This window comes from Camelus dromedarius, chromosome 4 (genome assembly GCF_036321535.1).
Source record: "Camelus dromedarius isolate mCamDro1 chromosome 4, mCamDro1.pat, whole genome shotgun sequence".
Classification (NCBI taxonomy): Eukaryota; Metazoa; Chordata; class Mammalia; order Artiodactyla; family Camelidae; genus Camelus; species Camelus dromedarius.
The window spans coordinates 40875142-40899984 of NC_087439.1; the positions used below are offsets into that span (position 1 = coordinate 40875142).

A 24843-nucleotide genomic window follows, 5' to 3' on the forward strand; every position below is an offset into this window, starting at 1 on the left:
TTGCTTAGAAGAAAGAGGTGAGGGAAAGCACCAGGAGCTGATCTGAACTAAGAATTTAACCAGCAAGAAGTCCTGAACCATGCTGCTGGCTCCTTTCCTCTCCTTATCACCAAGTAGAGCACACTCTCCAATTGCATAGAGCCCTCAGAACTTTCTCTCCTTCCTCCTTAGGCATAAGAAGACACCTGCCACCAACTGATGCCAAGGACAAGGTAAGGTGCTCACTCCCACTGCTCATGGGAGGAGTAGAACCTAGTTCCTCTGCCAAAGTCAAATAAAGGGAGAGGGTAGACAGATGGGTTCAAAGATACCAAGCTGGAATTTGGAAAGCATTTTCCCATAGAACAGTGATTATTTAAAGTACTGTATATTAGGCGTATTACATGTTAAATTGAAATTTGATTATCATTGTTTCCACAGGAAAATAGTTTCCAAATTTACTAAGGAATTTTTAGAATACAAATTGCGTAAGTGTTGAGATTGCCTATATAGAAAATGAGCATTCACTATTTGTGCACATGCTTATTTTTCTAGCATTATTTACTAAATTTGAATATTAACTGAAACATCAACTTACACTGAAAGGTAACTTTTTATAATAGTCGTTAAATCATACACAGTGGTTGGGCTGGGTATTACTGGAACAAACACCGTTTGAGGATCCTTTCTGAGGTTGCAAAAGATCTTTCCGTTATGTTGCTATTCTTTATGTGTCTATTGGCCAGGTGTAAAGTGCAAAATAAACGATCTTCCAGGGTCTTCCAGTGGCAAATGCAACAAAGCCAGATTAGAGTTCTGACTGTGACCATGACTATCCAGATGACCTTGAAATGAGCGTGTCACTTGTCTTCTCTGGAATGCAGCTTTTCCCTACAACGGGAGTGGTTAATAAGATGTTCCTCAAAGTACCTTCCAGTTACCAGTATCTATTCTTCTCTCAGATACTTTGCCTGTGTGCTGATTATCCAACTGCTGCATAACAAACTGCCCCAAAATACAGTGACTTAAAATAAGAATGCTTTTATCGTATCTGATGACTTTGTGGATCAGGACAGGAATTGGCTAAGCAATTCTTCAGTTCTATATGTCAGTAAAGGTCACAAGGTATTCAGCTGGAGGATGGGCTCATCTGGAAGATTCAAGATTGCTTTGCTCTCAGGTCTAGCTCCTTGGCAGGGATGACTGAAAAGCTGGGCTTAGCTGAGACTATCAGAGAGCCTAAACATGGCCTCTCCAACATCGTGGTCTCAATATAGTTGGACTGGACTCAGATAAGAAAGTTAGGGGCTCCCAAAGAGAGTATTCCAAGAAGTAGGAAATGGAAGTTCCAGTCTCTTAAAGTCTTGGATCAGAAACTCTTACAGTGTCACTTCCACGGTATTATATTGGCCGAATAATCAGATCCCTCAAGGATTCTAAAAGAAAAGTTATAGATTCCACCTCTCAATGGGGGGGGTGTGGGGGTGGGTAGGAAAGAATCCATAGGCATTTTTAATCCAGCACAGCCTGTATCTAGGAATTGACACTGACAGTGACACTCATTACTCTCCCCAATGTTTCACAGAAGACACTAAAAAGATAAAAAAGAACGAACAGTTCCTGGCTTCAAAAAAGGTCACAATATGACAAAAAGAATGGCAAAGGCAGCATTCCTTTTTTGCTTAGTAACCTAACTCAAGTTGATTTATTCTATTGTTACTAACAGAATATTAATTGATAATTAACAAAAGCATGTGTGGGGAAATGCCACTTAAAAAAAAAGTTATAAACAAAGTGTCTACATATGCACTAAGTCTGGAAGGAAAGAAAAAAGTTTTAGGATATGGGATTCATTTCCAGTTTTTTAATGATATAGTTTAAATGACAGATATCTTCAATTCCTAGGCAAAACACTGCAAAACTTTATTCAACAACTAATTTGTAGGAGGTATCTGTCAATTCTAATTTTATAATCAACTAACCATTTAGCTTATCAGACTCTTAATTCTTACAACTGAAAAAAAAACCCTACCTATAAAAGATGCTAGATGAAACCAGTGTTCATAACATAATGTGAAAATGTGAAAAGAAATCAGAATTATTGAAATACATAATTAAAATATTTTGCCTCAAATAATTAACTCATAAAAACTTCTGATCACATGGTCCTTTCTTAAACAGACCACTTGTTTCAACAAATGATGTTTACAATGGTTGAAGTAAAATGAATTCACAATGCAATCCAGAAAAACCCATATTGAAATAATCAGGTCACAGGTTCTTTGGGTCACTTAAAGCACACCCCCTCTGCTGTCTATTTTTGGAACTAACTACAGACAAAAACGTATCTCAACAGCGCCCTCCTGTGTGAGCTACTTCAGCAACCACTTCAGCAGTCACCAAGCCATGTTCCCATTGCCATCGAGATTCTTTATTAAACAACAAATACACTTCATTTTTAAAGGTAATGCAATTTCAAATCAGCTTTGAGATGAAGTAAAAATATTTAGACAAGTGTTATCCTTTAGAAAATATATTACAGAACCACAAATTATATAAAGTATGTGGATGTATGAGTAACACTGCCACCCATAATAATGGCGGATTGCCCAATTCCTCCTCTGTAAGAGAAATGTTCTTCCAACCCCTAATTCAATCAGGTGATACCAAGGTTTCCTCAAAAGTGGTCTACATGCATCAGACAACATGCATCAGAGTCATAAAGATCTCCTGAGAGGTGCTTGTTAAAATTTCTAATACCTCAGGCCCACTCCAGATCTATGGGAAAAGACTCCCCGGGGATAAGACCCAGGAGCCCATACTTACAGCAAACACTCTATGTATGTGGCATGAGCCATGAGGTTTGAGAATTGCCATGCAATTATATATAAAACATTTTTCTGAGACTGGAGGGTAATCATATTAATAGATGAAGGATCGCTAACTTTTTTTAAATGGAATTTAATTCAATCTCTAAACACTTGAACCATTTTTTGATCTCATGCTTTAAAGAACAGAATTCTCTGCAATGATATTTAGAACCTCACATTTATTCTAATAATGGGTATTTGGCTTGCTGAAGGTGGCCATGCAGTGGCAGGACAGGTGCACTACCAACCCTCTACTATCTCTGCAGGCGACCTGGGTTCTGTCCAATGTGACACAAGGTTGAGAAAAGACACTCCTCTCCACTTCATCTACTTTGTCCAATTGTTCTCGAGATTACAGGGCAGGATTTTTAACAACTTAAATCTCAATTAAATCCCAGGCAAGGGTCTGTCAATAAAAATTAATTTAATACCCTAGAGCACAGCTAAGCTCTTTCAATCAGAATACATCCTGATTTGACAATGAACCAATTTCTCTGGTAGTTTCTAAAAATCATCCAAAATCCTACAAGTTAAAAAATAATAAGGATTTCTGATACTTTCTGAAATCATAATAAAAAGGATTTTTTAAAATATTTCCTAAAGGCAATATACCAATATCATAGGAAAAACACTGGAAGTCAAAGAGATCAGAATATAGTAAGGTTGGGTTTTATGTGCAGTTTAAAGGACAACTTTTTTTATTACTGTCACAATCTGTCTCACTACATAAAAATTGGTGATATTGAAAGCACAAAGGAGGTATTTTGCAGACTTTAAGTAGAATGCCACTTACCAATTTTGTGTTAGGCACTCGGGGCTGGAATTGAAATCTAAAAGCCTGGGTTCAAGTCGACTATGCAAGACTATACATGATTTATTTAACCCTTGATCTTTGACCCCATTTCTTAACATCTGTAAAACTAAGATAACACTAACTCTTCTACTTACAACATTCAAATGTTAAAAGGATAAAAATGATAACATATTTGAAAGTACCTTGAAAACTGTAGCATCACTAAAACAGTCAGGAGGCTCTACGCACCGTTAGAAACCAGCAGAAGAGAAGTTACCTGCTCTAAACTCCGTGGACCTCTACAATACAGGGTTTAGCTTAATAGTTTTGAAAAATCATTTTTCTCAAAGAAGTAAGAAGCATTTTCATATTTAAATTTGTGAAATTACTATAATTTTATATATCTAGATATACACTAATCAAGTTCAAGCTATGTTGAGTGAAAGGAACCTCGGGGTAAATCTAAAACTGGCTCCATCAAGGCACACTGGCTATACCACGTAAGAGAGAGGTCTCAGCAATGCCTACCTCTAGAATTCTACCCTATTAAAAACATTCTTTTTTTGTTTTCAAAAAACTTTTTAAGCGAAAAAAAAAAAAAAAGAACGGAGGGAGGGAGGAAGAAAGGAAGGGTCATCAGGAGTCTGCAAATCTCACTCATACAGAACATTCTGAGTTTGGATCCTGCCCCGTCACTTCCCAGCTGTGTGATTTTGATCAAATAATCTTTCTTAAATGGAAACATCCTCCTACATAAGATGGATATGATGAAAGTATCTACTTCACTGAGGTTTTTAGGAAAAGTGGATGTTATAAAACTTACTTACTTTTTAGCACAATGCCTGGTGCATGGTAAGGACTGAATAAATATTACTGATAACAGTAATAATTGCTAAGCTATTATCATTAAAAAAGCCTCTAGATTGATAGGTCAGAGGACTATCCAGGACTGAAGATCTCTCTATTTCTACAGGATAACAGAACTATCTCATGACACTCCTGACAGACAAAATGGGAATAAGACTAGAATGATGACACAATTATACCTACACCAAAGACAAAGGGTAGTACAAAGCAGACACTCAGTAAATACTGGTTGAATGGATTAGCAACATGTTGAGAAAACTTGAAGTGTTGACTAGTCCATTAGCATCACCTTTGAAGCAGGCTAGGGTAGCAAGCTTTGTTTTCCACTCTTGAATGAAGACACTAATGTCATCTCTATCTCTGCGCATATGAAGTAAAACTAAGAGGGACAACTGCTGTAATGAAAGAACACAATTCCATAATATCCTGACATGCTAGAATAACGCATCAAAATGAAGATTTAAATAGGGAAAGGTAAAATCTCACCAAAAATTTGCAATTAATTTCTAACAGTTATACACACCCTTGGTTTATATGCAATTCATAAGAAAGAATTTATATCAGGATTTTATTAGTCACAAGCAAATTAAGCTCATCATTGAAAATGCTCAAGGAGACTGTATGGAACATCTATCACATATTTCAGAGACAAATTCTACTTTAGGTAAAAATGTTATCAGAACCATCTGTTCAATTCAGCAAGTATTTATAGAGTGCCTACAATGTCCCAGGCACAATGCTGGGGTCTGGAAATGCATAGATGTCTAAGGCCAACTTGGTTCCTGCTGCCCCCCAGAGCTTCCTGGAGAGTAGAACACTGATACGTAAACAGACAGATAATGCAAAGAAACTGACCTAGTGGCAGGGCACCTACCACCGATCTGGGAGGGGAAATGAAGGCTCTCTCAGCTGAGTCTTCAAAGCGACATAATAGGAGCTAGCTTTTTAAAGATTAAGGAGAAAAGAGATGCAGAAAGATCGAACATCTTATGTAAAGACCTGATCCTCATCGGGTTAGATAAGAGAAAGAATGATGTACTAGAAAACTAAAAGGAGTTTAGTGCGGCTAAAGCACAGAGTATAAGGAAGGAAAGGTGGGTGACAGGATTAGAGGGTTGGTCCAGAGATGCAGTAGCCCAAGAGCCCTGTAAAATCAGTATTCACAGCCTGATGGGGATCTGAGGAATGGTTTGAAAGAAGAATGAAATAACCTGATTTGCTCTTTAAAACTATCACTTTACTATAAAAAAGAGAACTTGATATGTGATCAAAGAGATGCAAAATGCTTTGGGAAGGAAGAAGTGGCTAATAAGTGGTACCTATATGAGTAAATATTCATTTGGAAAAAAATTAGAATCCTGTGATTATCATATCGAAAAATAAGTCATGCTGTGTTAAAGACCCAAGTATGAGAAGTAAAATGTTACAACGATTAGATGACGATATGTTCATGATGTAGAAGGACGAAAACATTTCTTAAGATGCACAAAAGTACAAAACTAGATTTAACTAAATTAAAACAAAAATATTCTGTATTATGAGACACTGTAAACAAAGTCAAGACAAGTCACAAGTACTGAGAAAAGATCACTGCAATGTTTACAATTACAAAAAGATTAGTATCCATACTACATAAAGGACTCTTACAAATCAATTAAAAAAGACAAACATAATAGAAAAAAGAGATATTCACACAGAAAAAATATGAACGATCAAAAGCAAATGAGAAGATGCTTGACCGTACAAATATTATCTAGCTAAAGCAAATTAACATCATAATTAAATTTCATACACTCACTACATTGGCAAAAACTTTAAAATCTGAAAATACCAGCTGTTGATGAGAAAGGGTGGAAATGGAGACACATATAGTGCTGGTGGGTTTACCACCCTTGAGAACAATTTGTTAATATCTAGTAAAACTGATCATGTACCTCAAACAATCCCATTTTTAAATGCATACAACAGAGAAGCCTTTGCCCATGGGCACACAAATGTACACTACAGTGTGTTTAATGACAAACATTAAGAAGATTCTCTATTTTCTTCAATGGGGACAGGATAAATTGTAATATATGCATATAATGAAATAAATTAAAAATAAACTAGATCTACATTTACTAACATGGATTAACCAAAAATGTTGAATTAAAGAAAGTTGCAGATACACATACAATATATACCTTTACATAAATCATTAAAACACACTACAGTGCTGTATAACACAAAAACAAAAACATGGAAGGAGAGGATACTCACCAACATCAGAACAGTGGTTCCCTCATAGTAGGGGGAAAGGAGAGACGAAACTGGATTGAGAACAAAGAAACGAAGAGGGGAGCTACCAAATATGAACAAACTCCTATTTCTTCAATAGAAAAAATATGTACTTCTCTATATGCTTGCAATGATTTCATAATTAAAAGCATATTATTTCATAATTAAGAGCACATGCTACAATATGGATGAACTTCAAAAACATGCTAAGTTTAAGAAACCAGATACAAAAGGTCATGTAATTCCATTTCTGTGAAGTATCTAGAATTAGCTAAATGCATAGAGACAGAACGCAGATTAATGGTTGCCAGGGGTTGGGGGGAGGCAAGGATGGGAGGACTGCTTAATGGATACAGGGTTTCCATTTAGGGGGATGGAATTAAATAAAGGCGACTGCTGCACAACACTGCAAATGTACTAAATGCTACTGCATTACACGCTTTAAAATGGCTAACTTTATGTTCTATGAATTTTAGCTCCTCAAATGAAAAAAATGTTTTAAGCATATTACAGAACAAGACTAAAAATAGGACAATTGGTGAGGAGACTCTCAAAGTAATTATGAGATGATTTGGCCTGAACTATGATAATGGCAGAGAGGTCGTTAAAAATGGATAAATTCAACAGTTGTTTTTCCAAGAGGGCTTTATAACCAATGGAATGAGGAGACAGAGGAATAGTGAGGAGCCAAAAAAAAGAACAAAGATCTCTGATTTTCTAGTATAAGTAGAGAGCATGCTATTCCCAATGAAGGGAAACACAGGAGAAGAAGCAAGTTTAAGAAGAAAAGCATTAATTTGATTTGGAAGATGCTGAGTGTGAGATGTCTATGGACTGTACAAATTAAGATATCTAGCAAGCAGCCCATGATAACCTAATCTAGACTTACATGTAGACTATAATTGAGGCACGGGAGGAGATGAGATCACCCCGGCAATAAAATGAAAATAAAAAGCTTTAGTATAAAACCCAAAGGAACACCAACCCTAACATCCTACAACAGAGACCTATAAGAAGTAGAAGCCAAGAAAATGTTTCAATAAGGAAAGAGTAGTCCAAAATGCCCCAAACTGCTGAGATAGCAAAATAAGCACTGAAGTAGGTCTTTAGGAATATGGTGGTCTTTAGAGATCTTGGTGAGAGCAGCTTCCTGCCAGGCTGCAGGAAAGTAGAGGAGGAAAAACACTTTCAATGTTTAACAACCCAGTAACCTCAATATTAATGATATAAGTACCAATAAAATCAGAGAAGCTTTAGAGAGAAAGAACTTTGGCTAGAGAAGAACTGAGAAGGAAAAGAGAGATGATAACCCGTCCTCCTAAGGACTACACAAAGCCGCTTCCCACAAATCTGAAAATCATACGAGCGTTTCTCAAATTTTTCCACCAGAACCACCAAAAATGCAAAAGAAAATCACTGCACAGCCCTTGCCATCTCAGGGTAGGCAATGACTCTAAGGTATTTGTTTAAATTTGCTCCTAAAAATCCATGTAATTGTGCATTCGACTAACAAAAACAGGAGTGTTTATTTTTTAATGGAAAAGTGTTTTTCCCCATTTTCAATTAAAATTATTTTTCCAGAAAGGTGTTCCATGTTTATCATGCAACTTCCCATATGGCCCTCCCACAGTCTTCACACAGCCCATATGCACGTATACATCATATATACTCCCACTTGGAGAAACATGGAGGAGGTGCTTCATTCCACAAGAGTGATGTCCTCTGGAAATCTCTGCAGAAAGCATCTGCCAGGGCTTAAGACTCGTAAACTGCTATAGGCCCTGTAAACACTTCTTCCTTTCATTATTCTTAAAACTCTCTTCTTCAGCCTTCAAAGTATGTTTCAGATTTCACGGAATTTGATGGCCACATCCATGTTCAGGGAACTTTGAGTTATGCCTCCTCTTCATCTTTCTTGACTAAAGCATCCTAATTTACCAAGCACTCTTCACATGGAGCTTGTCCCAATGCTTTCAAATGACTTCTCTTGAAACCTTTCCCATGTATTTCTCAGGGTGCTGACATGGTTTGGTAAAGGGGCCCTTATGCCTTTGGGACAAAGACAGGTTCAGCCTAAATGAGGTCATTAAAACAAAACATCAAGTTCCCAGTGCCCTAAGATTCTAAGCCAATGACCTACAGTGTTCCAGCTGATCTTAATTTCCCTGGCACAGCACAGTAGGCGTACTGTAATATAATGCAAAATGTCTCTAAAGAGAAACTAGATACTGGCCCAAGTCTTGCCAATACACAGTTAAATAATACCAAAGTACCCCTTTCATCTGAATACTGGGCTTCACACACATATGTCACCCTTCCCGAGAATGAAATTAATCTTCCACTGTGAATGTGGGTTGATTGAAAAGCTTTTACTGGACTCAGTCCCATAAAGCATACGTGCTTTTTAACTGGCACACATGGGCCAGTAAGACTGAAAATGCTTACAAGGGGACCAAAGAGACAAAGAACGGCACTTATTCTGAGCAAGGGTAATCCAAATTTAGAATGTGCTCAGAGTGGTAAATTAATACTCAAACGTTAGGAATATCCTGACGAGGATCTCTTTTTACATCCAACAACATCAGACCCCTCCCAGTAACTAAACTACATTTCACTTTCCTAAATTTCCTTCCCTACTCTTTATCATTTATATTCAACTATCAGTACATTCTCAAATACTCCCTCATTGCTTCCATTTATAATTACTTCCTCCACTCCTTCCTCATGCACTCTTTCATTCATTTATACTTTTATTCAGCAAAATTTACTGAGGACTATGAAATGCCAGGAATTGCTCTATCAGCTGGAGACTGAGTAGCATATAAAACAAAGTCCCTGCCCTCACAGAGCTTATGTTCTAGTGGGCAAAGGCAGAGAATTAACACATACATGTGTGAACATATAATATGCCAGATGATGCCAAGTGCTAGAGAGAAAAGTTAAGCTGGGTGAAGGAGAAAAGAGTGCAGAGGTGGTAGAAGGCAATGTCAACCTTCGAATTCTATCTGAACTAAAAATCATTTTTTAATGATCCATCATCCAGTAAATCAATTAGGGCCTTTTATAATACAACTGAAAACAATGAATTGTAAACCGTCTGACCTGGAAAAGATTTGTTACTCAGATTCATTCACTTTCTCAACTTCTGGACAGTTTATCAACAAGGCTTTACCATTAATGATGTGGTACCCTTTCACTTAAATGCACTTTGTTCAAAGTAAAACACTTGGAAATGTATGTGGGAAAATGTTAATTTTATCACACCTTGGCCAAACCAACATATTGATGAAGGTTTTGGATGATTTCTTTCCAAGTTTTTTTCATAAAATGCTTTTGTCTTATAATGCAGTTTAAACATATTTTCATCAAAAGTTTAGAGCTGTAAATTTAGTTCATTCAATTTAAGAAAAATGTCAACCATGTAACTGGAACGTTAGCCCTCACTCTCAAATCAATCAGCCAAATCAGACTTCTGTTCTATCAAAGTTCAACTTTGCTTTTCAATTCAAAGAGGGGTATCAATATGCATTCTGAGAAGAAAATTATAGAAACACTAAAAATTAATTATGGATTATATCTTTTCGGAGAAATAGCTGAAAGCAGTCAAAATTAAAATCACCCAGAATTCAGAGTTCTGAGGAGTATGACAAAGTGCTAGGAAAGGGATGGAATTCCTCTGGTAATTGGTGAGTGTACATTTCCACCTTGATTTTCTGCTTTTGGATATAATTTTTTTTAAGTAAGTATAAAATTAGAAATCACTTCATAGGTTGTAGTATTCATCATGATACAATTTTCTTATGGTTTTAATGAAAGCAAATGGCATATACTTTTAAAAATTACTCTAGCAGCTAGTATATTTTATTAATAGAAAGTAGAAAATATTAAAGCATTTTATGATAAAATAGGATGGGAACTGACTGGAATAAATATTTCATATCATTTGATATAATAGGTTTTAACCACAATATTAAATAAGACATATAAAATCTGAAAGAAATTATGTACAAATTATATCCTTGAGTTTTATCCAATTTATCTTCAAAAATCTGGTCGTCTCACAAAAGGATTTCTGTTACACTTAAAATAATCAGAATTACTAACTACTGCAGATGCTGCAGCACATCATCCAAACCTGTCCCCTTCAGGACTGAAGCACAATTAATTCCCCCAGCTGGCGGGGTGTCAGCCACTAAGACCTGGCTAAGTCCTCCCTGCCTGCTATTGCACTCAGCTGAAGAGAGCCACCAAGCCCAAGGTCAGGCCCTCGCTGGGAGGCCCAGCCTCTCTACCCTAACTCTGAACGGTCCTGTAGGGCCATCCCAGCTCGAGGTCCTAGGGAATCAGCTCGTGCCTCTGCTGTGGCTGCACTGCAGCCCGGCTTGCCCCTCTGTTCATTCCCACAGGCACTGCTCCCAAGAGCTCTGGGCCCCAGCAGGCTCCAAGTCAGCTTCCTGGGGACCTTCCCTCACCTGCAGCACTAACCTATATAACGTCAGGTGTTTGTAGGTACGTTTTCTTTCAGCTCTGGATGTGTCCCAAGTATTGAGAATAGTGGAAAATACATTTAAATACACGACAAAAGGCCATTTTCAGCGTTCGGTATTTCCCATGGAGGCGCCATTTGCTTTGTTCTTAGGAAACTCTCCCACAGAGGTTATCTATTCTTTGACATCAGTCAGGAGAAGGAAGAACTGAGGTCAACAAAAGAAAATTGAAAAATAAAAATTAAAATTGTCATTATCCCATTACACCATCATATATCTGAATTCAGAATATTTCAACACAAGCCCAAGATCCACATTTCTAACGTGTCTTCCCTTAACAGAAATATAAGGCATAAAAAGACAGGAACTCCTTCTGATTTGTGGTACTTGATTAATCATGTAGGAAGCTTTCCCTGTGTGTGATGCCTTGGAGGTTTCCGTGCCCCGGGGTAATGCACCAAATGAGAAGGTTACTATAAATATAAGTGGGTTCTCAGGAAGATAAGTTTAAGGGAGAAGTACATATGGAAGATGAGGATCTGGAAACTGGTTATCTTAAATCTCTTGAGTTTGTACATCTCTTGGAAAATCTTCTTGTATTTCCAAGGGGTATATGTCTCCTCATGTCTACATCATGAGCACTGGCCTAAATCATTCACCAATGACATTTATAGGTAATAATTAAAACATTTGCTAACATTTACCCTTGCTCTGAGAGACTCGTATTATAAACCCAATTGATACTTCCACTTAATTTTTTCTAAATGTGTGGCTTTTTAACACACAATAAGCTGGAGGTTTTAACAATTCACCATGTACTTTTTACTTATAATTCCATTAAATAAGAATAATGATTAAAATCAGAAATACATCCATTCATTTCATTACACATAATCAAACTTTCCTATATGTGTAATGAAAGCAAAAGATACATACTGCTAAAATCTCACTGGTCCAAGATCCTAGGATATAATTTTATTTTTGTTAATAGAATCTGTTAATAAAATTAGAAATATGTTTTAAAATTTGATGAAGACGAGGACGATGACTGATCATGATTAGAATAAATACGTCAAAATATAATTTGTTAAATTGGTTTCAACTACTTATCTTTAACAGTCCACTTACTCATTAATTCTTTTAATCAAAGAACCCAAAGACAATGAAACCAAAATATTTTATTTGGAGAGAAAGACAGTAATTAGACCAAATAGATAAATGAGACCATTCAGATTATGGTAAGTACAACTAAGGAAATACACTAGGATACATGATAGGGTGGAGAAAAAAAAAAAAAACCCAGTGTAGATAATACTTTAGGTAGACTAGTGAAAAAAAGGCCTCCTTGATAAGGTAATCTGATGCTGAGACCTAAAGAATAAAGAGGAGTCAGCTTCGTAAAGAACCAGGAAAAAAGGTTTCAGACAGAGGAATCAGCCAAACCTGAGGCTCTGAGGTAGAGAAAAGCTTGCCAAGTTCACAGGCAGGTACAGCTGCTTCTCCACTGTGGCTTTGTACACTGAATGAAGAGTAGGATGGAGGTGAGGGTTATGACCCAGACAGAAGCCAAACCACGTAGAATCCTATAGGCCACAGTAAAATTCTGAATTTTATTCTAAGCTATCAAAAAGTTCTCAACCAGGGAATGACATAATATGATCTACATTTCTAAAAGTTCATTTCTAACAAGTATATGCAAAATGGACCCAAATGGGCTAAAGAAGAAGCAAGGAGGCCACTGACAAGGCTCCTAGACATCAGAAGACAGTGGCTCAAGTTGGGATGGTAGCAGTGGCGATGGAGAGAAGTTTATGGACTCAAGAATACTGTGATGAAAGATTTAGCACTACTTGACAAAAGGCCAGAAAGAGGACTCCTTGGTTTTTGGCTTGGGCAACCAAACGGATGACCTGAGAGTGGAGCATGAAGACTTTAGAGAAGGACTTTGAAGTTACGACCTCCGCAAACCCTTTAAGCCAGGCAGAACCAAGTGCATTCTGAACCTATGCCATTCTCAAATATTCATATCTAATCTTATATCCTTATTTCTAAGTTCAAGCACGATTTCACCACTTGACCTGGCCTCTTCCAGATGTGATACCTTTTCTGACTCTCTATTATTGGGACCTAGACTTTGACGGACAATTCCTAGTTTAACTAGCGCCACATAGCCCCCATCATCTCCATAAAGGTGGTGCCTGTGCACCTTGCCCCATGGCACCCAAATGTTCTCTTTATCACAGAAGGAGTGGTAACTATGTGAGAAGATCTGAACAAAGGCTGAGAGGGAATTTCTGAGGCCAGTGGGGCCAAAAAAGCCTCCTAAGACACCTGCACACTAAGGAATCATTCGTATTTTAAGAGCTATTAGAGTCACTTGTTCTAGGAATAAAATGAAATTGTAGTACTCTCTGGCCCAGAAAGTGTAGGAAATGGCTCATATCACATCACTCACCAGCAGCAGGACTAGGTTTGTGGATTCCCAGTCCAATAGCTTTCAGTTCCATCATACTGCCCCACATCTTCCCATAGACACCATATTAAAACATTATGCCCAGGATATTGGAATTTTCACTGACTGCCCTAACAACCTAACCACCACAAGTAATATTACATCTATGGAAAAATATATGTGAATAAACAGCCAGCCTATAAATGATCTTTTGGAACTGACAGAAGCATTTGTAAACTAGTTAAGAATGTGAATCCCCCTACTTGTGTTTATTTTCTCCATGACTTTGAAAAATACTAAATGAGTGGAACCAAAGGGAAGGACAAGAAGTAAAGGATGCTCGCCTTGTATCAGCTCACCCGTTTCTCTTCTAAATTGATTCTGAAAGCTTCCCTTCTGCTCCCATTCTTTGGCAAAGACTGGTGGCCATTTCCCAGGTTCTCCATTGAGCTATCCTTTACCTAGAGTCCCAAAAAGAGAATTCCCAAGTCTGCTTATCCTCGCTCAAATACACATCAGTGTGTGTGTGTGTGTGTGTGTGTATATATATATATGAGTTTAGTACCATTCTATAGACACTGAAATATTTCAAAGCAACATCCGTAAGACTGCAGAGAGCTTTCTTACATTAATTAAGGTCCACATTTATATTGAACTATGAATGACTTCAATTTTCCTTCTCTTGATAGAAATAATATATGCCCCTAGGGAAAAACAAACCAGAAGCTGAGCTTTCAAAGAAGTAAGAAAAATAAAGTCATATTGCAGATAAAAGCTGGACTGCAAATGTATCCTCCAAATTAACTAAAAATTAGAGGCAACCTTCAAACTGGAAAATAAAACCTTGACAAGCAGAAGATCTGCTACAGGGTTTCAGTTTTAAAACAGGAAAAGACAGCTGCCTTCTGCCTCAGACGAAGGTAACTACCATGAAGTAGGGACGATCCTAAGTTGATAGCTCCTGTCATCAGATGCCAAGGTCAGGATAAGGATCAAGGATGATGACCATCACTGAAGGGTGGCATCAATTGAAACCACTGTCAAATAAATGCCCTTCAAGTGAATTAAGTGATTCGAGGCAAAGGAGTTGGCCACAGTGAACTGTGCAGGCTGAGTCAGTCAGATTAATTGATAGGTCATCATATATCATTCATACGTAATAAGAATTTGTGTGTCCACAATTTTTGTTTGAGACTTTTTCCCCCTAGGGCACTAGATGCCCATTGTTTCCTCCCCACCTCCATATGTCATACCTACTGAACCCACACTTCCTACTCACAGAATTTGTTCCACAATCCTTCCTCAGTGAGCAGCAGTCCATATCCCTGTGCCCTCTTGGCCACAGCTGACTGAATAAAAGCTAGACACACGGGGCTAATGACTCCCTCCAAATATAGACTCCAGTCCCTTATCAAGTACCGAGCCACTTATAGGAGGAAATACTTATTCCAATGGGGTGGCCATTTGGGACCTCAAGCACTGACACACAATCAAGATAAGTAACGCTGCAGAGAAATGTCAGAGGATGAAATGGATTTAGGATAAGCAAAGACTTAGTGCTGTGTTTGTGGGAAAACAAAAGAAAGAGAATGGAGGAAATGGCTGCCTTGATTTTTGCTGACTTTCTGATTCCCAATTCCAATCTCTCACGGGGTCAATGAACTTTTGGCCTCCAGGTACCATAACATAACCTTTCAGGCTAGTTCATGTGAAGCTGTTTCCTCCAAACAATCAATACCTGGATAAAATACCAACTAAAGTCCATTTGTAACATTCCTACCTTTTCTCAACTAAATGAAATTGTCTGGAATTTTCAAGTCTCAGATTGCCCCAGAGTCTGAGAGCAGCAGAGAATCAGAGTACCCCTGATTTTGTACATATGTCAAAAAGGAACAAAAAGAAGTCAAATTCCTATGCCCTTCACCAGGACATTATTATTTACTGGATTTTGCAAGAGGCCCAAGTATCTATATTTTTAACAAGCATCCCTGCTGATTCTGAGGAGGTTGGTCCAGTGATTACACTTTGAGAAGTACTGTTCTAAAGCCTACTTTAATGTTGCTACAAAGATCTGTGTTGTTTTCAAACTCCTCCCAAGAAAAATGATACTCATCAAGCACCAACATTCAAAAGTAGCAGACTGCTAATGGAAACACATATTAGTTTGAAACCCTAATAGGAGCAAGTATTGTTTCTATTATATTTTCTGCATATATATATTATTTGCATTTCATTTCACATTAAGTAGGATTTTGTAAAATGGCCTGGGGGTGCTAAATACAACTTATATGCTGTTTCCATCTAAAAATGAATTTAAATTGCCAAAGAGCTCATTTAAAGACTCTGAGATATAACCAGTTTGTAATTTGAGGATTTCATGTATCATTCCAACTGAGAAAATTTGATTATGGATGATTTTAAATGATACCAAGGAATTATTAATATTTTTGTTAGGGAATAGTGGCATTTTGGTTAAATAAGAAAATATACTTTTCAGTGATGCATACAAAACTAGGTAAATATGCAATGACAGGATGTCCAGGATTATCTTTAAAATGCTTCAACAAATACAATAAAAATTTCAAAAAGGAACAGATAAAGTAAATGAGGCAAAATGTTGGTAATTACTGAATGCGGAAAACGAGACCATGGGGGCATATAGTTCATTGCCCTCTACTTCTGTGCATATTGGAGAAACGAGTATGTGAATTTGGTTAACGCAACAGCCACACAAGAACCACAGGTTCAGCACCATACAAATTAAGATCATTACTGACAAAACAAAGAAATGACATCAGAGGCCCTTTAATTTAGGGACAGAGATGAACTTATCATTTGATAGTCCCTGACATGTGAGAGGAAAACAAAATCAAAGGCAGAGCACGTGGAAAATAATTTCTTAATTATTTGGAAGACATTTTTTATTTTCCAGAGATATACAAAAAGGTTTAATTCAATACAGAATATACCAGAAACAGGTTGGTGAGGGGCAAAGCACAATCAGCAATGACATTCTTTTTGATTTCCCATCATCTAAACTGTGGAAACAAGGACAAATCACTTCCGGTTTTTGTACTTTAAAAAAAAAATCTTAAAATGTGCATGACAGGCCCACTTCCTGGCATTCTTGTGACTGTGGACTATAAACTTCATAGAAAATCTAGTTATTAATAATACTAATAAAACTTTTTGACGATAAACCAATTATTTGATAGATTTTTTTCATATCAATCTTAAGAAGAAGACAGAGAAGCAAGCTAGAGAAAAACACAAAGAAATAGCTGGACTAGAGGAAAGGAAAAAGGGGGAATCTAGGTCCATAGGTGAAGATTACCAAATGCCATTTGTTGTCCCTGCTCTTGTATTATGGGCAGGGTTGTAACTAGCAACACTGATACAGGTTTATTACTGTAGAACTCTAATGGTTCTTGATTTCTGTGGAAATTGTACCTCCCTAAAAGAGGGCTGTCAAAGCCTCAAGAAATCCAGTTTTCAGGTCCTGGCTGTGACACCATCAGCTGCATAGCATTTCTTAGCCTCAACTTACTCATCTGTAAAAGAAGAGCACTTAACTAGATGATCTCAGAGATCTCTTCCAGCTTGAACATTCCACAACACACTATTTTTCATAGGTGATTCTTTTATCTTTAAAATCTTCAGAGGCTTTATTTTGGACTAGTTACACTGCATAGTTCTGGAAAGCAATTACCCAGAGCTACTACACAAGCTGATCCAAGCACAAAAATTACCTGGGGGTAGACAAACTCGAGAAAAGAATGGATTATTTTACAGGGGCAAGGGCTAAAGATCTCTTATTCTTTCCCTTTCTTCAAATAATAAGTGCTAGGGTATGATTTCCTAGTAAATTTCAATCAGTAATAGAAAAAAAAGAAAGATCCCTAAATTCATAAGTTAAGTCACTTTTAATACATAATTTAAATCACAAGCAACTTTTCTGGACCATGTATATGGAAGGTACATTTTATATCTGCTTTGTTGGTAAACACAAAGAAATATGCTTAAGAAATATATCTAGTCAGTATTATTTAAAAGGAGGGGGGGATAAAGAATCTAGATTCTATGTCATTCTAGCTCCTATTTTAAAATAAAAATACTGAAAGCCTACAGTATTATATGCTTTTTATATTGCAAAAAGATATCTTATTTTCAAAAGTAGATAAAGCATATCCTACTTATGGCTTCAATGCATTTTACCACTCATGCATCATGTAGATATCTCAAATTGTAAAAAAATACTTATGACCTGTAAAATGAATTTTGACTGTGATTTTGAAAGACCACGTGAAACTTAGCATTTCTAGTCTGGATTCTTTCAAATTTTCTGGTCATTTATTTGTAAATAACAAGTGCAATTCTTCACTTTTTCTATGGGGAGAAAAGAATTACTGGAATAGTTAAACAAAACAAATGAAAAGAGACTATAAAAGAATAAGACATCATCTCCTATAACATTTCAACCATAAATAATAGAAACCTATCGAAAATAGTCATTTACATCACCTCTGAAGGTCAGAGATAATTGGGCCTGAAATACCATCTTATAAAAGGGTAATCTGTGTCACAAAGACATTGAGCTTGAAAAAAATTACTTACATAGAGTCATCTGTTCCCAAAACCTCCCTCATTGCAAAGAACTGAGCATATACAAAGGAATGAAAACAAAGGATTGGTTCTAAATGTAATAAAAACAAAGGATCAGTTCTAAATGCAAAGTCTAGGTGGAGAAAAGGAACCATAAAAGAATGCAAAAAGGAACTTTCCTCTTCCCCAACTCTGGAACATCCTTCTCCTTGGGGAGACCCGAACTTTTGGGCCAAGGACGAGATCAGCAGTAAGGACACTTCTCAGGTGGGAACACCCCTTTGGGACTCCAGGAGTCAAGCCAGAACTCTTTGCTCCTGAAAGAGTCCAGCTGTCTGTGAGGGTGCAGTGTTCTCTGAGAAGGTCACTGTGGAAACTGGACGCAAGGCCCCAGCAGGAAACCAGCTGGAGTCAAGAGTAGCATGGCACCCGTTTCCCGTTTTTGCCAATTTGCTAAACTTGGTCTGAAGAAATGTTATCATTCCCCAAGGTAAAATGTCTTCCCCTAGGATGATGACTACTGATGCTCTGACTTAACTCTGACATTTGGATCCACTCTCTCTTTTTACTCCCTCTATTAACTTGAGCATAAAACACTTATTCTCTCTCTATTCAAAACAAACCCTACCCTATGGGCACATCTGACAGACACAGGCATTCTCCCGGAGCTCATTCATGAAATTAAAGTCAGAGTAAACCCAGTCCTCTCTCCCTCTTCTCCCCTTCCTCTGTTCAACTCCTAACTCCTAACCCAACCCCGAATCAAAGCCCCACCTTGATAAACATCCTTCGGATGGAATTTTTGCTTGGCTCAGTGCCTCAGAGCCTAAGATGGTTCAAGAAACATAGCAGGCCCTTCCTAAATAGAGAAACAATCTATTAAATTCCTCAAATGACTATTATGCCATCATCAGGCATTTCCTTTTCCCATTCTGGATCACATGGACAATCCAGAATCAGTTTTTTCCATCACCACGATGCACAAACAAATCTATCATTCATATTCCCATCTTAGATCTCAACCCAAAAGCCAAACTTTTAAAAGGCTCAGGCATTTAAGCAGCACTCTGGCTTTAAACTTCACCCTGATAATAAAGCTCCAGAAAGAGTCTCCTCCTTGATCATCTCCCCATCCACAGTCTCAGTCCTACTCACTTAAGGACTTGCCACCTCCGCCAAAGACTCTAATTCAGAACATACCTCTGCTCTGAGAATATTTACTCCCACTTTCTCCAATCCTTATCTGAAAAGCACATGTACCAATTCAATTTCAACCCCTCTTCCCCCAAAAAACAAGTATATAAGCCTTGTTATAACAGATGTCCATCAAAATACAACATCCCATGGGATGCTCCTCTACTGTCTCTACTATTGATGTATGTTATCAAGAATTCATCTATTTCCTGGGGGTAGTTCCTTCATTCCTAAAACTATAAACACACATTACTGAACCCATCACAGGCAGTAAAAGTGCAGGAAAAAGGAAAGAGAACAATAGATGTGGGAAATAATCAACTGTCTTTTCCTCTCCATTCATTATGCCTCTCCTCACTGCAAGCACCTAACCATTTAAATTTATTGCTACTACCCTTACAAGAATAAGGTACATTTTGCCTAGTGAAGCTTCTCTTTGTTTTGCTGATTCAAAATTGGGCAGATGTATATTCAGAAGAGCTGGGATTATCCTAGGATACATAGATTTTTTTTCCCCCAAAAAAACATATAATTGTGATGGATCTCCCCATAGTTGCTTGGTCCTTGAAGTCTAATTTGCTTAAGTCAGTCCCAAACTAGAAACTTGAAAAGAAAGGAAATCATAAAAATTAAGTCCATAAGCTAATCATCACTTACAAGTCATCTGCTTTCTGCAGCCAGAAGCCTCCAAACTGAGGAATTCACTAAAATGAAAGAAGACCTGTAGAGTCCTAAACTCCAATCACCTTTCACCACAGATTCACCATTATCACTTTCCTTTAATAAATCAGGTTGACTTGGGTTGAAAAGGTGAAAGGTTAAGGAAGGTATTAAAGGAACCAATCAATCCCTTTCTCATCCCAATACCACTGATCTCACGTTGACTTACAATTCATCATCTACTATCATATACAACTCTCCCACCTACAATGTGAATAATAATAGTTCCCAGGCTCTGTACTTTCATATATTCTTTCGTTTAACCCACCCCAAAAGCCTGACAGGAAAGTTTTAACATTCCCACTATACAGATGTGAACACTGAGACCCTAAAGGAAACTAATGGCAAAGAACTATGTCAGTCAGTAGTTATTTAAAATAGGCCATGCTAATCCTTTGTTACTAATGTAAGTTACTGAGTATCTTAAAGACTAAATGGACGTATAACTCCTAAGATTTTTGAATTTGAACATTTTAAAATGCATACCTGTTTTTTCCTTGAATTTGCTTTGGGAAACAGGCCTGCTGACAACACAGATGTAAATGGAGAGCAGCATAGCTCAGGAAAAGGGTTTGGAATAGATGGCATTTCCAGAACATCAAGATCTTTCTTTTTTCTCCTACACCAAGAGAACATAGGATGTAATTTACATAAAACAGAATGTAAAATATAATTTCTGTCACGATTAAAAAGTTAAGGCCAGCACGTACCACTCTGTGACAACACTGATATTATATAAAGTATACAGCAAAGGTCTGTGATGTACTTTCTGTGGGTCAAAATAAAACATGTCAATTGATATAAATCAATCTTCCATAGTATTCTTTTTTTTTTTTTTTGGCTAAAAAAAAAAAAATCACTGGGCCTGGAAACCCCATTTCCAGCACTTTTGATAATTTTCCTGAAGCTGAAATACAGACTACACAATTACTGAGGCAAAAATCATCCCGAGGAGTTAGGCACTGTTTTGTATCCATTAAATTGACAAAGTCCATAAACATTTAGTGAATTCATCCCTATTCTATTTTACTAATAACTTTTGAAAGTTATGGTTTATTAATTATAGCTGTGGTTCATCTCACTTCAAATTTCATTCACAATGTTGCCCACACACAGTCTGTTGATTTTTCAAGTGCTTATAGATACTAAACTGCAAGGCAGTGTTTTTGAGGAGGTAAGTGAATAGAACTTGCTAGTATAAATGTACTCGAGTCCACTGCAGAGTAATTTTAACTTCAGTGAAGTTGAAGCACTTTGAAAATCTGGGGGGAAAAAAGTGCCATTTAAATGTATGAATATAAAGGACTATAGATTTTTGTATTGCTGCAGGCTTTTTCTTTTCTAAAGTATGTGCAAAATTGTTAACTCTACAGGCACTTAATGCTGAATGCTATGGAGATTGGGAAACCTTTTAAAGCCTCTATTCTTTCCTGCTGAACAGCAAGACTGCTCAAATGTCAATCCGCGCTTTGCCTCTCCAGGGTCGCTGTAAGACTCTATGTGGGAGGTGAACTCATTTATTCTATGATTTTTTAAATATATAAAAGAAAAAGAATTTTTTTAAACGCAAGACCACGAAGAAAAAAGGAAGGGGGCGGTCAGCCTGGAGCCTGGCCTCCTAGTTCACACGGATGGGCAGAAGCGAGAGAGATCCCGAGCTTCAATGAAACGGTGATGCTATTTATAAGGCGCTGGGAGATCGCAATGTCCTGCTGATCCGGTAGAAGCCAGCTCAAAGGGAATTGTCTTCAGAGACTTTCACAAACTTGGCCCAGCTCTGGGCACATGGCTCACCCCCGAGGACCGCCTCCTCACCCCCTCGCCAGCTGCCAACCCAGGACACTCCCCCGCGCCCTCCGAGGGCTGCCTACCTGTCTGCAGCACAGCCGCGAGTCCCGTCCGGAGGGGGCAGGAGCGCCCGCGCGTGCAGCCAGGGGGCCGGCGCCAGGTCGCGAGCGTCGCCCCTCCCCTGGGCAACGCCGCACACCTGAGTAGCCAGAGGCGAGTCCCGGGCAGCCGCCCGACCTGCGGCGCTCTGCCCATCTTGCAGGGAAGTGGTCATTGTCGCCGGCCAGGGGGCTTGGGCGTCATGAGAGACCCCGCGCGGGATTAGAAGAAGGTCGGGCGTCGGGAGGCGAGGTGCCGGCTCGGCAGCCCGAGCGCGCTGCAGGTGCGGTGGCCTCGCCGCCTGCGCTCCGGGCCCGGGTGGCTCAGACGCGCGGCGGAGCAGTAGGCGAGGCGGCGGGGGAGGGGAGGGGGCGGAGGAGGAGGGTGGGGAGAGGGGAGGAGCGGCCGGTGGGTGGGGGCCGCGGGCGGCGGGGCGAGGCGCGGAGGGGGCGGGGAGGGCGCCGGGAGCCGGGCGTGCTCCGCGCGGGGCCCGGGGCGCTGGGGTCGCCGGCGTGGGGCTCGCGCCGCCCGTGCCGTGGCCTGGCTGCCGGCGCCCGAGGCTCGGGCAGCCGCCTCCCCAGGTGGGCGTCCGAGCGCGAGGCTGAGCTCAGGGTCGGGGCGGGCCCGCGCCGCGGGAGGCGGGACCCATGTGAGCCGGCGCTCCCAACGGGCCAGCTTAGCCGACCGCAGGCGGGACAAGGGTCTGGGCAGCGCGGACCCCCAGACCCTTTCATTCTCCCTGACCTGCCATCTGAGATCACCTAAGCTGACGCCGAGCCGCCATGACAGGCGCCACCGTTTCAGGAGGCCAGGGGACCAGGTTTGTCCCGGCCCTTGCCCCGCGTGCCTCTTCTTCCTTCCACTCCGCTGCTAAAGACAAGGGCGAGGGGAAAGGAGTGGCCAGGGCAGCAGGGATTACAATCATTATAGAAAACTACTGAGACGTTTGGGAATTCTCAGTGAGGTATGAGTAAACCTGACGGCGTCTTAGGAATTAGAAAAATTATTAATTTTATTCTGATAAGTGCAGCTCTCATTTAATGAGATTGGGAAACCTTTTAAAGCCTCTATTCTTTTCCTGCTGAACAGGGAGAACCCCACCCTGCCTTGTCCTGGTCCACCCTCACAACAGAATGTTTGCCCCATTTTACAGATTAAAAAATTGGGGCTCAAAGTCTCGGGGTACCTGGTACAACAAAGCACTAGTAATTGGTGCAGTCAGGCTTCCAACCCATTAGATTCCATCCCCAGAATCCAGACTATTTGAAGCACTAATTACATTGTGCTCACCCTCTGAGATGCAGCAACCCTACTGTGAATTCTGGGTGGTAATTGTTTCTGCTCTTCCAGTAAGGACCTCCATCCCAGCGCACTGTTCAGGATTTCCAAATGTTTTACACACCCTTTGTTCTTTGACCAAATTAGGTAACATCTGTCCCTGGCATCTGTTTCACCAGGTTTTCTTAACCTTCACAACCTCTGTCCAGGGAAAGGCAAACACTGCCTCCTAAAGAAACTGGCAAAACCCTCTCCTCCATATCCGTGCGCGCGCGTGCGCACACGCTCATCTTCGCATCAACCACTGCTGACGCCCAGGGGTCACTAACCCCCAGCCTGTGGGAAACCTAGAGTACTTCGTGGAAGAAGAAAGTCTTTGAGTCAAAGAGCTTACAGAATCCAGGTTCTTCATTTTCTTGATGTCAAAATTAAGACCCAATATAGAGCAGTACTGCCTTGGGTCACACATTGGGCATGGCCTCCAGGACACTTTATACAATCCAATGGCTAAGCCAGGACAAAATGGTAGTTCTCCTGTGGGATAAAATTAGTAAATACTAATCATAATGATAGCCAACATATATTGATGCCAGGCAAAGCCCTCAGTCACATCCAGATCCCTGAAGTATGGTCTAGATTCTGTGTGTGGGTTTTAAGAGAGTTTATTGTAAAAGCATACAGATATGTTGAGATCATTCCAGCAAAATAAAAAAAAGAGGCATGTATTTGCAGATTATTTGAGCCAAAGACATAAAGAAAACTTTCATCATAATCATCATCGTCAATCATTCCTATTTTCATCCAGAAGTCTTGCAGGCAGCCATTGCTCCTTTCTAAAAATGATACAATTTGAGCATTTTAGCAGGAGAGTGAATCAATGGCTGAAGTTTGTTGTCCCTTCTGTACTCTCAGCAACACCCCCCCACACACACACACAGCAGGCTGTCTTTTTTGTCAGAGAAAATGGTAGGTGAAAACTGTATCTTTGGAATCACTGGAAATACTATTCCCAGTAGAGTATGCTGCTCTATTTCCTAGCATAAATTCTTAACCTCAGGAAAGAGTATTCATTGGTTAGAATGAGATCCCAATTGTGTCTCCCCTCTCTGGGCGTTTTCTCATTTAGTGGAAATCCTGGGATTGTCTGTATGCAGGCTGTAAGCTCCTCCTCTAACCCCCATGGGTAAAAATTGTAATACCTGCAGTCATCAGGAGCAAAAAGGAAAAGAACAAATCTCTAAGGAATGAGAACCTCAATAGTTTTGTCTTGTAGACTGGCATTAAATATTGAATTTACTTCCAGACACCTAGAGAATCTATACCAAGAATGATAGAATTCCCTCATTCACGCTTTTGAAGAAGCCAACAAAAGAGCTAGTTTTTGTATCTAAGAGGTTTACCCCCAAAAAATGATTCTAAATAGAGAACTGTTTGCAA

General features: G+C 39.2%; 1 protein-coding gene across 3 annotated transcripts in view; it reads right to left on the minus strand.

Annotated features, from left to right (window-relative positions):
- GRB14 (growth factor receptor bound protein 14) overlaps positions 1-22473 on the minus strand; it is a 105066-nt gene extending 82593 nt beyond the window's left edge. For 2 of the 3 annotated variants that reach the window (XM_031451556.2, XM_031451557.2), the window contains exons 1-2: positions 22113-22399; positions 20728-20860 (exon numbers count right to left, since the gene is read on the minus strand). In XM_031451556.2, coding sequence (XP_031307416.1) covers positions 20728-20860; positions 22113-22303 — 324 coding nt within the window. In that variant the 5' untranslated portion in view covers positions 22304-22399. Of the gene's footprint in view, positions 1-20727; positions 20861-22112 lie in introns of all 3 variants that reach the window. The other variant, XM_010982450.3, reaches the window with a different exon arrangement.
- Positions 22474-24843: the final 2370 nt, after the last annotated feature.